General features: G+C 39.1%; 1 protein-coding gene and 1 long non-coding RNA gene across 3 annotated transcripts in view; one reads left to right on the forward strand and one right to left on the reverse strand.

Moving 5' to 3' along the window:
• nrg3b (neuregulin 3b) overlaps nt 1-7,098 on the forward strand; it is a gene marked incomplete at its 5' end in the record, with an annotated part of 215,288 nt that extends 208,190 nt beyond the window's left edge. For both annotated transcript variants that reach the window (XM_032502026.1, XM_032502027.1), the window contains 2 exon segments: nt 2,562-2,744; nt 5,864-7,098. In XM_032502026.1, coding sequence (XP_032357917.1) covers nt 2,562-2,744; nt 5,864-6,617 — 937 coding nt within the window. In that variant the 3' untranslated portion in view covers nt 6,618-7,098.
• The window catches only part of LOC116671093 (uncharacterized), a 9,822-nt gene continuing 1,123 nt past the window's right edge, over nt 5,250-13,948 (reverse strand). Inside the window, exons 2-3 of the long non-coding RNA XR_004327194.1 lie at nt 11,274-11,281; nt 5,250-5,262 (exon numbers count right to left, since the gene is read on the reverse strand). This is a non-coding gene — a long non-coding RNA (uncharacterized LOC116671093). The remainder of the gene's footprint in view (nt 5,263-11,273; nt 11,282-13,948) is intronic.

Below are 13,948 nucleotides of genomic sequence, written 5' to 3' on the forward strand. Positions count from 1 at the left end.
CATAATCTACAAAAGAACTACTTACATGTCCCTCTTCTGCAGGTATTCCACAAGTGCCCTCGTCTAGAAGAAGCTAATCCGGCCTTGTACTGACCAAAGTTGGAGAAAGAGTAGCTAGCTGATGTGATCTTACCTAGCTACTGAGCATGAGCGACTCCCAACAAAGATAGTATAGAAGTGTGATGTCTCACTCTGTAGCTAAAACAGAAACCCAATAACACACGGGGTGAAAAGAGGATCTGCAGCAATGTGAAGTACAACAAAAATATGGTGTTTTTTGAAAATGAAACCATGTTAACTTATTCTGGTACAACCTTAAAATAGAATTATGAACCTGAAAATGAGCATAATATGGGCACTTTATCATATTTGTGTGGCCGCCACAATGCCAAATAAACTGAAAATTTGTATTTCCATGCCCCACATGTGCTGTGAGAGTTGCTTGACCTTGCATGATATACACATCAGATTGTTGTATATTGCAGCAGGCTATAACGTTGATTCACATTTGATGTCATGGCTTTATATTGGTGCAGAGGTACAGGGATTTGCTTTGGAGTCGAGCGCCTGCTGCACACAGAACAATCCTAGACAGGAAGCACAGGTTCTTAAGACTGGCGCTTTGATCCTTCATGGCAGCAGGATATCTATATTCTGGTCATTTTCATGTGTGTGGAAGTAAGAAGAAACATACAATTACATTGACTTCAGGAGGCTTTCAAGCCTTAGCAAAAAGGTACTTCTCAAAAAGTAAGTAAGTAGGTAAAGTTGATTTATATAGCACTTTCACAGTTAAAAAACAAAAAACTGTTTTACAATAACCAGGAAAATGATAAATCGAAAACATCATAATACAAGGAAAACATAGGTACATAAAATCAAACAGACATAAAAACCCTTGTCTAAGTAAAAGCCTTTTTGAATAGACAAGTCTTCAACTTTGAACAACGTGAAGAGAGCAGCAGTGCATTCCACAGCATGGGTGCCCCTACCTGAAAATATTGGTCCCCTCTGATTTAAAAAAGGAACGAGGGGGATCACTAACAACATCTGACCTGATGACCTCGGACCCTGGGAAGAAGTGTGACGCCGTATCAGGTTAGACATATAAGGAGGAGCTTGTCCATGCAAGGCTCTAAAAGTAAGGACCAGAATTTTAAAATGAATTCTAAAATGAACTGGTCATTAGGGAAGTGAGGCCAAAACAGGTGTGATGTGTGCTCTTTAGCTTGTATGGGTTAAAAGCCTCTCAGCGGAGTTCTGAACAACCTGCAGATGGAAAAGCTCTTTCTTGTCCAAACATGTAAAAAGACTGTTACTATAATCTAAACAAGACGAGATAAAAGCATGGATAACCATTTCCAATTCAACCTTCGATACCAAAGTTCAGAGTTTTGATATGTTCCTCAGTTGAAAGTAGCAGTTTCTGTTTGGAGTGATGCTCCAAGGACAACACAGAATCAAAAACAACACCCACATTGTGTTGGCTCGGTTGGACAGAGGAGCATAAAGCACTAATATGCTGCTTAATCAGCGGGACGCTACTTTCAGGGGCAAGAATTAATGTTTCCGTCTTATCTACGTTCAACAGCAAATAGTTGTCACTTAACCACTGCTTGATTTATCAAGGATGACAGTTTTTAGAGTTCAGTAGCCTTAAAGGAGCAGTACAGCTGTGTTTCAGAAGCACATGCATCTTTAGCTATTCAAGCTTTGTGGATCCATGGAATCCAATGTTGGTTGTTCATAGTCATTCATCGTCCTCAGAGGATGAATCATACTGATTTTGGTGCTTCTAGAGCAAACATTAGTTTCACATGTATGGTTCTGAGGAAAGTGTTAGATGGATTGCCAATAGAGGACAAAAGGTAATAACTTGTTTCTGGTGATCCTCTGACTTTAATCTCTCATCATAAGGTCCAAATTTCAATTTCCCTCAATACTGCGTCATATCATAATCATAATTATCTTACCAAATACCTGCAAAACCAATTGCATTGGCATCAGCCTCAGCTGTAGTTTGTGCTAATTAACAAATGTAAGCATGCTAACAAGCTAAACTGTGGAATCTAGTAAATATTACCTGCTAATCACCAGCATGTCAGCATTGTCACTGTGAACAACATGCAGATGTTAGTATTTAGCTCAAGTGCAGCCTCACAGAGCTGCCAGCATGGCTGCAGATTCTTGAGTCTTGTTCTACCACAATCCTGTCTCTCCTCTGGTTAATTGAGCTGTGATTAATTAGTTAATGTGTTTTGTAATTTGCATTGGTAAATTACTATTCTTTTCACAACCCAAGTCTGAAGCTTACACTTTAATACCAAGGTCATTAATATATAGAGTCAGTTGCATATGTGGAATATGAGGATTTTTTTTCCCACTCATACATTAATCCGTCCAGTCCATTATACATTACATACATCCATATACATATTATCTGGACACAGAAGATGAGATACATTTGGTACAGCATGAATTAGTGAGTTCTGTTTAAATTTGTGAAACCTTTGTAAAAAGTGTATTAAATCTGTAATATTATTAATGCTTTCTGGTTACAGGAGTAGTTCCCTTTCACTTAGTCCTGCCCGACAACGGAGGGAAACTAATTACTTCAGGACCCCACCCATTTCTAGAGGGAAACAAAAAATATCGAAAAATCTCATTGATGAATCCAGAGTGAACGGCCTGGTCTACAAACACTTGCAAGAGGACGATTCAACAGACATGGAGTCCATAAGAAGGTGAATCTTTTTCTTTCTTTTTATGTTAGTTTTGTCGTGTTTGTTTGATTGTTAAAGAGGAAATTGTCTTTGCCCCTTTCTACACTGATGTCATAGCCTGTTCAAGGATAGTGAACCCCGGACTAACTGAGGTTAAGTTTGAGTGGCAGAAGGCTAATTTTGGGAGAAATGAGTTTATAACTAAAACGCACACAGTTCAAATCTGCGAAGTAGCTTATGAAATCTGATCCAGGGAAATAAATGAGATCGGCTGTGCCCTCCGTCAACTGGGACTGTCACAATTAATTTGGAGAACACACTTGATCCCAACTGCTCAACAGTATCATGGTGCTGGGAAAGTCCAGGAAACAAGGCTGTGTGTAATCCTCCCTAAACTTGCCATGGGTTATTGCTGTGAATGAAAATGTGTTTTATCTGCAGGTTTTATCACCAACAGTGCCAAAGCTAATTACCAGATGATGAATGAATGAATGCATTTCAAGATGTCCAGAAGTGCTTCATTTTGGCTAATGCTTGTGCATTCTATGGAAGCATCTTGGTTGACATATCAAATAAATAATGACATTTTCTGTCTAAACAAGCTGAATATGGAGCAAGACTACATACTGCAAAGTATTCATTTCATGCAATAACACATCTTTAATTTTCATCATGCCCGTCCTGATGTCAAGTAAGAACAGCGAGTTGCCCTATTTTCATGGCTATCAAAAGTGAAGCACAGCTACTGGGGCTGTTTCAGGAAGCATTAAAAGCAGGGAGGACTTTTGGCAGAGCCACCTCTCGCCAGTTGGCTGTCTGGGGGCTTAAAATAACTAACACATTTCAAAAGTACAGTCTGATGATCCTCGCTGGCATGGGTTCAGAAAAAAAGCTTGATGTGAAATCCTCCCTGACACGTTTGTTATCAAAGAGGGATGTTTGCCCGTGTCCTCAAGGATGGAGGATATGATCCATGTAGAGACAAAGTGTTTTAGTTGAATCTTTTCTTTTTTGGCACAACAATCTTCAGATTATAAATAAGATTGATTGTTACGTAACATATAACAAAGCTGGAAGACATTTATCTTTCACAATTCAAGAAGGATACATGCATAATGTAAGGCTGGCTTTTTTCTCTTAAACAAATAGCACTAAAAGCCTTACATTTTTGTAGGTTTTATTTACAGATGCGGAAGACAGCATATTCAAACCTGAATAAGGCAATCCTATTTAGCATATGACTCAGGAACATCCTAATTTGCTGTCAGCATATGCAACTTGAGCGATGTCACTGTTCTCAGAAACGTTTGTCATTAAAGCAGCAGTGTCCCTCGTGCATTCCACACACTTAAAAGTGCCTCAATGTTTTTATTAGCATACCAACCTGATGGAGCGCTGCAGTGCCTTGTAAGATGCACTGCAAGCTGCCAAACTCTTTATGTGACCTATTTCCATAATTTACATTTTTAAACAAAGCTCCATGGAGCTCTGCAGTTCTTTCAAATGGTTGTGCGGGGAGATCCTCCAGGAACATAACAGTTTCCCTCCTAATACACACACACATACACTGTGTGTGCACACACAGAATAACAAATAAACAAACTGCTGAAGAAACTAATGAGAGTTACTTTTTAACATCACAAGGCAGAATCTTGTAAGCTATAGGCAGTTTAACCTAACAGTGTTTTCCAGTGTTTAGGAGAAGAGCTGAAATGAGAGGGGTTCTCATCTTCTAGGGGATAAGATTTCATTTGTACGGTTAAAAAATTAACATCTCATTAGCCATTGATAATTCCCTTCCAGATCCATCAGTCCAGTATATTTTGCTGGCCTACCGGAGGTTGAGATGGCATTTTTCTCGACTTACCAGCCATACAACAAGCTACCAAGCTTACAACCCCCTCCTCCTCCTCTCACGCCCCCACCTCTCCCTTGTTGCCATGGATACACCCTCTCCTCTCTGAGAATGAGAAATGGGAGCTCGAAAGGAGAGTGAGAGACCGAGACAGGGGAAAGTGAGGGAAGAAGGAAGATTGTGCAGAGATGAGGAGAGCGCAGAGAAGGAAAGATGGAGGCACAGTGCGGAAGAAAGTGTTCAAAAAAAATAGACGAGAGCAGCAAGCAAAGATGAAAAAAATACTCTGCCATGTTTTCCATTTTGTGACAACAAATACCCACAGGATTTTTCAGTTTCATTATCCAGTGTCAAAACATATATTTACCCATCAAAGATAAGGACAGAATTGAAGGCAAATTTGCTTTGGGAGTTATTTTTAGATATGTTTTGATCTGCCGGATTTACCTCCAGCTTCCATTCGCCCTTTTAATACCGAGGGAGGAGTGGGAAAGTAATTCAATTATTTAAACTTGGTTATGCTACAAACAGTCTCTGAAGGCTGACAATAACACTGGCTGTCTCCTAAGGCTTTGCCGGGATGATTCTAAATGTGAATTGAGTCTTCAGTAACAATATTAACTCGTGCACATTCAACTCATATACAAACTTACCACTTGACTCTGGATAAGTTTCCCTGCTCTGCTGTATTATTTTCAAACTGAACATGATGCCTTTCAAGCTTGTCGGCACTGAATTGTGATACCTCACTTATACTTACAACAAACATACACGGTGAGACTCTCACACCTACAAACACACCATTCACCCCACCCGTTCACCCAACATGTCACTTTATAAACATGTTAGTTTTATTAGAGACAAATGTTTTACCCCACATGTTCAAGGATACACATTTTACCACATACTCACACAGGCCAGGGTCAGGAATCCACCAGCTGTGTTGCTAAAGCCTTAAATCTCTGATTGGCAGTCATGAGAGAAGGATTTCTCAGTTAAACATTCATGCAGCAACAATGCAGACTGCCCATCCCAAGGATTATAAATAATTACACAAGATTATAAACGGACAATTCCTAAATAATAATCATTTTGGTGAAAGATGATTTTTTTTTTGTGCAGAACAATGAGGGGAATGAAATGGTAAAAAACACAACAGAATGGCAGCTTCATCTCCATATTCTTTAAACTTGCTTAGGAAATGAGTGTCTCAGACTTAAAGGTCATAATATGACTTGGTCTCTCTTTCTCACCTTGCCATTTCTATTCTGTCTTCCGCCTGAAGGTGTGATTCTGCCAGTGGAAAGGTCAGTGCCTTTCTCGGCCGGACTTCACTCTCTCACTTCGCAGCCCGGAAGGGATGGACCGAAGTCCCATGCACCCGTCTTGATAAGGGAACAACCTACCTTTCGCCTTCCCTGCACACCCGTTCGGTGCCCATCATCCCCTCACTCCAAGCGTGTGACCTCGAGGCGGGGAATGTGGACACCAGTGAGCGGAACCAAGGGGGGCTCCTCAAGTGGCACCCCGCGCCGGCCGGTAAGACAGCGGTGTCCATCAGCGAGTCTTCCTCACTGCCCTGTGAGACTGTTGTGCTGGAACCTGGTGTTATACCCAACAGTGTTAACCCTCCTGCCACCATCACAGTTACACTGGGGTCAGGGAAGAATCTCAGCTCTGCACAAACAACCTGTTCCATTGAAATTGCTGTGGAACTTGCGCAGGAATTAAAACAGAAAAGCCTTTCCAGCTACATGAAAATGTCTGGCTCTCAAAGCGAGATCCACCGCGGTGACACAAACACTCTCGAGGCTGGGGCTGTGCAGGAGTCAGAAGGAAAAAGTGTCCAATATTCTGCCAGAGTTCTGCTCACAGGCGGTGGGACCAGAGGTTTGAAGGCAGCAGGCCAAAGAGAAGCCCAGGGACTGTGCCAAGATCAGATGTCCCTTGTGTATGGAAGCGCAAAGTACTCCTTGGCCACCAAAGGACCAAGCTGCACAGGAACTGGAAACGCTTATGTCAAGCCCTCTACAAGCTGATTGGATTAACTCTGTAAAGCTTCAAATACACTGTTTTCCCATAACTGTATACCTTTTGCTGGTGGCACGGGATGATTAGCAGGTGGGACCGTTTGTGTGGCCACACAGAACAATAACAGATGGCTGTCGATTTTGAAGGGACTTGAACAGATTGAACTGTAGACGGAAAAAAATATTGACACAACAAAAGACATCAAATTATAAAGCAACAAAGACAAACAAACACATTGTGAATAAATGTGACTCAGTAAGGAAAACAAAACCGTGACTTGAGTGGGAGCTTGACTTAAATAGTGTATTGAAAAAAATGCCACTATTTAAAAGGAACTTCTACTTAGAAACCAAAATAGTATGTCATCTCTATGTTGTTTCTCTATTGTAAAGAAATGAAATTATATATGTCATATAATATATGTCATATAGACGTACATATATTTGACATACAATTGTGACAAAATAAAGACTAAGATAACAATGTTAATTAAGGGCTTTGTTCATCTCAATCCATTTTTTATATGGAAAATGTCTATACTTGTTTGTAAATGGTTAACTTAAATATATTGATTGAAAATCAATATAAACACCAAAGAAGTTCAAATCCCATCTAACATAAATATAGATATGCCAAGGTTAGGGCAAAATTAAATCTCAGCTTTTTCTTTATCTCTATGACCACAGACACCTGTGGCATGCATTGGATTTAATCACGTACATGTTACACTATCTCCCATACCACAACCCTAAAAACAGCCATGCTAATTAAGTATAGCTTTGATTTTAGTTTCAGATATACACAGCTTTTTAAAAACAATGAAGTGAAATCAACTGAGAGGAGGATACTAGTTAAAGGTTTGGTGATGGAGCCCTAACACTGTGTATGTGTTACTGTGTGTGTACTGTGTAAGAAAACGGCTCCTTAATTCCCATGATGTACTGCATCCTGTATCTATAGGCTATAAACAAAAAAAGATCAACTTCACTGTTTTAAATTCTAACAATGCCCATGACGATTGTGGAAGGAAATGAAGCAAGCCAAGCGCAATTCTTTATTTTTTGCCTCATTCACGTCAAATTCAGTATATCTGAGTTTCCTCCCTTTCAGCTTTGCGATGACTGCTGGTGAGGTAAGTTGTACAGGACTTACAAGTGGGTATTAAAGACTTCTTCTTCACTGCGCTGCAGAATAAAACCAACGTCTTGGGTCTATAAGAAGGTTTTTATCAAGACTAAAACAAACTTTATTGATCTTCAAGGGATAATTGTGCCATCACAAAGGAAACAAAAAAATTACCATCAATAGAAACATTTAGGATTCTAAATACATACTGTGTTGGCTAGACAGAATTCACCACACATTTAACTGAATTTTCACGTTGACAGATTTACATTTACCCTGCAGTGCCAGACACAACACTGAATGTTGATAGATGCTGTAAATGAGCAATTTTTTGGGCATTTCAACTTCAAGTCTCAGAATAGCCAAAGAAAATGGTGTTGCAGGTTTAAGTGGTCATTTTAACCTAAATGATCTTCTTTCTTTAACAAAAACTACACATACATGCAATAACCAATATTAAGGCACACCTTAAAGTGTGACACATTTATCCTAAACACCACTGTTTTAGTCAGATTTAAAACTGGAAATATTGATGCAATGATAGTTTGATGAAAGAAATATTTTCCTAGTGTGGCGCTAATGAGAAACCATGTGGATATGAGAATAAATGATTGGCCTTGATCACAGCTAGTACTAAAAGCCTGAAACACTGTTTGAAGCGCCAGTCGACAGAGTCACAATGTTATGCTTATTCCTCTGAAAAATGGAGCCAAGGGACGCAGACAAGACCCGCCTGAAGCTGCGGTGACTTGGTTAACAATAGCTGTTTCTGTAATGAAGTCAGCGGAAATGTGAACACTGGGATTGAGCTTCAGGCACAGTCAATGAAAAAATATGACTTACATGTCACATTGTTTTACGACATTTATGCCTTTATAAGACAATAAGACATCTTAGCCCACGAAGGCACGAAGTCACAATCGTGGATCCATTTCCGGACAACATAAGAGGATGCTGACTTTGTGGAGGGCCGGCAACGCGCACAAGCGAGGACGACAATCAAGAAGATTAAAAAGTAAGTGTTCTCATTACCTAAAATGGGCCAGGTTTGTTGAAGGTGGGGCCCTGTAGCCATCCGATTAATCCTCACTGGTGTTGACTCTTTTATATATCCAAGGAATGTTGCGCACACCACTGGTCTCCCTGGCTCAGTGGGAGATGAATACTGATGTGCCAGAGGTGCAGGGGGACAGTGAGGTTCCCCACCAGATGGCATGGAGATTATGAGGACAGCAGGGCAGCATGTGTAATGCAGCATGACCAGTGTGGATGTCTGCTAACATCTCTCAGCAGCTCCCCTCGACGTGGGATATCGGGTGATATTTAACATATCCAGTGGCCGTGTTAATACAAGTGTCAATTTCTTTTCCTGTAATTAAATATGATTTGTTTGGTTTTCAGTGACAGCTCAGCTGACATGTGGGTACAGCACATTTATCAGTTCAAGCAGGATATCTTACTGTATAACCCAACCAACAAACACCAAAAGGATGATGATATTCTATATTTATGTATGTATGTATGTATATATATATATATAAGTCTGTGCACAATGCAGTGGCTTCTTTCTAACATTAATTCATTTTTAATGTGATTTTCTTGCCATCTGCCTCATATCTCTTCTTAACAAACAAAACGTCTTAAAAATAGTTGCACCAACTCTACCAGCTGTACTGTCCAATGTAGGAGGAGAGGTGGGATTCTGTGGGTGTTTACAGAATATGGAGCTCTTATAAAGCTGTTGGATCCCTCTAATATTAAATATTTTATAACTGCATGAGAGCAATGGTTTATAGCTATGCTAGCGGCATGGCTCTTGGGATGGCAATGTCAATTGGTAGCTCCACCGTGAGGTTCACATTGGGTGTTTTTAATGAAATGTCTTATCAACTATAAATTTAATACAGGCATTCATGCCCCCCTCAGGATGAGCTGTAATACCTTGGGGGCTTCTTTTGGTGAACTTTTCATTAAGCGCCATCATCAGGTAAAAATCTCTGTACTTTATGATCAAATACCTGTAAAACCAATGATCAGTCCCATCAGCCTCATCTGTAGTTTTTGTTTAGCTAATTAGGCTAAACACAAACTACCACTAAATTTGGCTAATTATCCTGTTAGCATGCTAATGCTGCATTCATGTAGTGTAGGAAAATGAATGTAAATGCCACCTCAAGTTGAAAGAGAAATGTAGATACACAACATGCCAACTTGACATTACACAAACATGGCAGACAGATGTAGATGTTGGGTTTATAAGAATAATTTTTATGAATTTCCATATTACATACATTTCATTATTTTGTTTACATGTGTTTTAATAAGGCATTAGGTTGTAATGCAATTTTGAAATTGCTAACATAAAGCTTCAAACTGGAAAAAAATACTGAAACAGTGATCATATCTATATCACTGTCATCGGGAGCATTTTAGCATGCTGACCTTAGCATTTAGCTTAAAGCACTGTTTTACAACCTTACAGCTGCTAGCATGACTGCAGACAAATTGCGAAAGACTACTGGCTACTGCTTTTAACATAGGAGGTTTGTCCATGTATAACTCTTTAACAATTGTACATCCTGAGCAGATAGAAGAATTTCCTTTTTGAGTTTGAGGAGCTTACATGACCAGACATTTAGCAATGATGCTTTTGAAAGCTTATTTTCTTTCCCTGCATTAAACTCTAATGTAGCTGTTCTGGGAATATCTCACTGTGACATACGTCAACTAGCTATGGGAATAAGATAAGGGATCATTTTCCTATTAGGAACACTTGCAATAATATAATTATGCAATCATCTCATGTAAAGTTATATTTAGATTTAGAGGGATTAGTAGAACAATGTACAGCAGTTGACATGTTGTTAGTTTATCAATGGAGCAATGCAACAGTGCTTTAAAGTTTTAAATACAACAGATATTTAGGCAGGAATGCACTGGATGATTTAGAAAATGTAGACATCATTCTGTCATTGTTGCCATCCAGTGGTGAGTCAAACTTGACATGAGCTCTGAAGTGTTGGTAAAGAACCAGCATGCTATATCTTTCATGAGCTTTCTGAAATGACGGTGCAAAAGCCCTATTCATCCTGAAGCATACTCAGATCATTAAGCTCTCCACTGGGAATCATATTTCCACATTTGTTAGGTTTGTCATCACACTGGCTTAATAGCCAGCCCAGACATACGGACGAGGGAGAACTAATTAAAAAATAAAAATAAAAAATTATGTGGTTGTACACGGCCACTTCCTTGAGGTTAAAAGTTGAAATGTCCTGCTAGAAAAGTAGTAAAACATGGTACCCCACAAATACTCACTTCAAGAGTGATGTGCAATGTGTTTCTGAATCTGAATATACTGATACATTCATCAGCAAGTAGTATACAAATTAGCTCATATTTAAATCAATCCTTAAGTAATGTAACTGCTTGGCTTGTGGCTAAACTTGTCCCATGCTTAATGACTCATTATGTTACTAGTATAAGCCTGGCTGGTGCAATGTTTCAAGAAGAAAAATAGAAGGCAAAGGTAAATAGACCTCAGTCTCTAGTGTGAATCAAACATAAAACAACCTCTATTGTCACTGTGAATGTTTACAAACCCAATAGGCCAAAGATACACAGTATAATGAGGATCAGATGCCTTTGCTAGGATTGCCTTCAAAAGGGTTCTGTCTGGTTTAAAGTAATAATACTAGTACAGTCTGCTGATTGACCAAATGGGTGAACAAATAAGCCAGAGGCTATGTTACCTGACTGTTAAGCAGAATAAACACAGACAGAAAAATTACTTTGAAAATGACACTGTATAAAAGATTTATTGTTTTTAGTAGTAGTAGCAGCAGCAGCATACTTTATTAGCCAAACAAGTTTCTAGTGGTTATATTTTAGCGAGACAATTGACATTGTATTCATGGTTGTAATTGAATGATGCAAAGACTTTGTGTTCCATCTAAATAAGCACACTCTATGAACACAAAAACATATTTTCTGTATGGTGAAGCAAAAAAAAACTTTAAATCCTTCAATTCTCCCAGAACAATCATCTGAGCTCTACTAAACTGCTGACATGTAGAAATGACAGGCATGCTGTATGTTTTTTTTTCTTTCTTTAAAGGATTCCCAACAACACAGACAAACCCTTGAGGGTGGTTATGATTGCTGGGGCATCCACAGGCCAAGGCCCCCTGATTCTCTGGGACTCTGGAAGACAGATTGTGGTCCTGACCTCAGACTGTGTTTTTGTCTCTGCAATAATCAGGATGTTCCCTATGCACAGGCTGTCAAGTTGCACACTTTGGTATTCTGCTCAGTCCAAAGTGAGGTTCATGTGACCATTGACAGAAAAGAGTACAAAATAGTTTTTCCAAATTCTACCTTTCTGTAATATTTTATTAGAAAAAAATTTAAGGTTAAGGGAGCTCAAGTTATATTGTCATAGTGTTGGACAGTTTAATGCATTGTGTGAAGAGAATAAAACTATCATCTTGAATTACTGGATTCAAATAATAATTTAAATTGGGATTAGGATAACATTTCAACAATTCAAGTTTGTGTGTGTGTGTATGTGTGTGTGTGTGTGTGTGTGTGTGTGTGTGTGAACCTACTACTAATTAGCTAATCTCTAGCTGCAGTGAAAGGTTACCAAAGTGATGGTTCCTGCTAAGTGACTGGGAGGAATCTCATGGAAAATGCATTGAGGCACACCACTCAGACTTCTGCTTCACAGTCAAAAAGTGTAAGTGCCATCACTTTTGTCTTTCACCATGAGAGGTAAGACAGAAATGTGAGTATGGGAGCAATTTACAATATTAGTACTGTCTGCTTGTTTCAAGAAACGTTTGGATTCAGTTAGCATCATTTCCTATTGGGCAGTTAATTGGAGTTCATGTCACTTTCAGGCTCACGGAGCCAAATGTGTAAATCCATTTGCTTTTACTAACATGTCCGCAAACAGCACAAATCTTCCTTCATTTTGATTTAAAATGAATGTATGAAGAGTGAAAATTGTGAGTTAAAGCAAGATTAAAATATTGTCTTAGAAGTTGCAAAAGCTTCTCCCCACTCTACGGTGTGACGTCATCCACTCTAGTTGTTAACATTGCATCCAGAACACAATGTAAAAATCTGAAAAAGGCATTTCACTAAGCTTTATGTTGAATACTTCAAAAAGTTTAAATTAAATAAATATGAAAACTGTGAATATAAACCATTGTTTCCAAATCCTGCTAGTAGTTAAGTGCCAAAAAAAGAAGAAAGAAAAATACGTAGAAGAACATGTTGTGAATGCTTCCAACATTTCCCATTTCTAGAGAAAAATAATAATGGGAACTAGTTAAAAAATATAGATATCACTACAGAAATACAGGAAGTCCTTCTCGTAAGTCATTTACGTGTATGCAATTTCCGTGGTCGGCATTGATCCAAAACTCAGCAGCACAACATTAACTTCCTTTTGGCCCACCCCATTCATCTGTTGTAGGCTCTTCCATCTAAATGAGGCTAATGGCACATTAAGTCTGCCATCAGCTTTGCATGGAAATACTTCAAAAGCTTGAGCATTGAAGATGCAAAGTGCGTGCTCTGTGCGCTAACAGAATTTGGAATCCATCTCAGCTTAATAGAATGACTTTGAAAAAGCCAAATGACTTTTTAGTTTGTTTATACAATGGAAAATTGTCAAATATCCCTTCCACAAGGTTGTTCTCACGAGCAGTGAACTTGGCCTTCCATATTCCTTGCAGCTATAGTGTTGTTCAAGCTGCATGCAGAGATATGTTATGGTCATTCTAGTGCTGTCAGTTAAACGCGTTATTAACGGCGTTAATGCAAACCCATTTTAATGGCGTCAATTTTTTATCGCAAGATCAACGTTTTTTTTTGGCCTTGCAAACTTTGTAGTTTTTTCACATGCTGTTGCAACAACTAGTAACGTTAGAAAAATTACAACATCACACCGGATCTAGCTAGACCAGAAACAAAACAACAGGCACGCCACACACACTCGTTTGGGCTTGCGAGCCGGCCAAAGAGTAGTAAGGTTACGTTTCGAGTGGATGGCGAACGCATGACGCCGAAATGGATGACAATAAGATTCTGAATGGAAATGTTACTTTTTTAAAGGTTGCCAAATGGTTCCATTGACAAGACCAAAGTGAGCTGTGTGTCTGTCGTTGTGAACTGAGCTCTCATCGCAGCACGTCCAGTCTGAAAT

This window comes from Etheostoma spectabile, chromosome 21 (genome assembly GCF_008692095.1).
Source record: "Etheostoma spectabile isolate EspeVRDwgs_2016 chromosome 21, UIUC_Espe_1.0, whole genome shotgun sequence".
Lineage (NCBI taxonomy): Eukaryota > Metazoa > Chordata > Actinopteri > Perciformes > Percidae > Etheostoma > Etheostoma spectabile.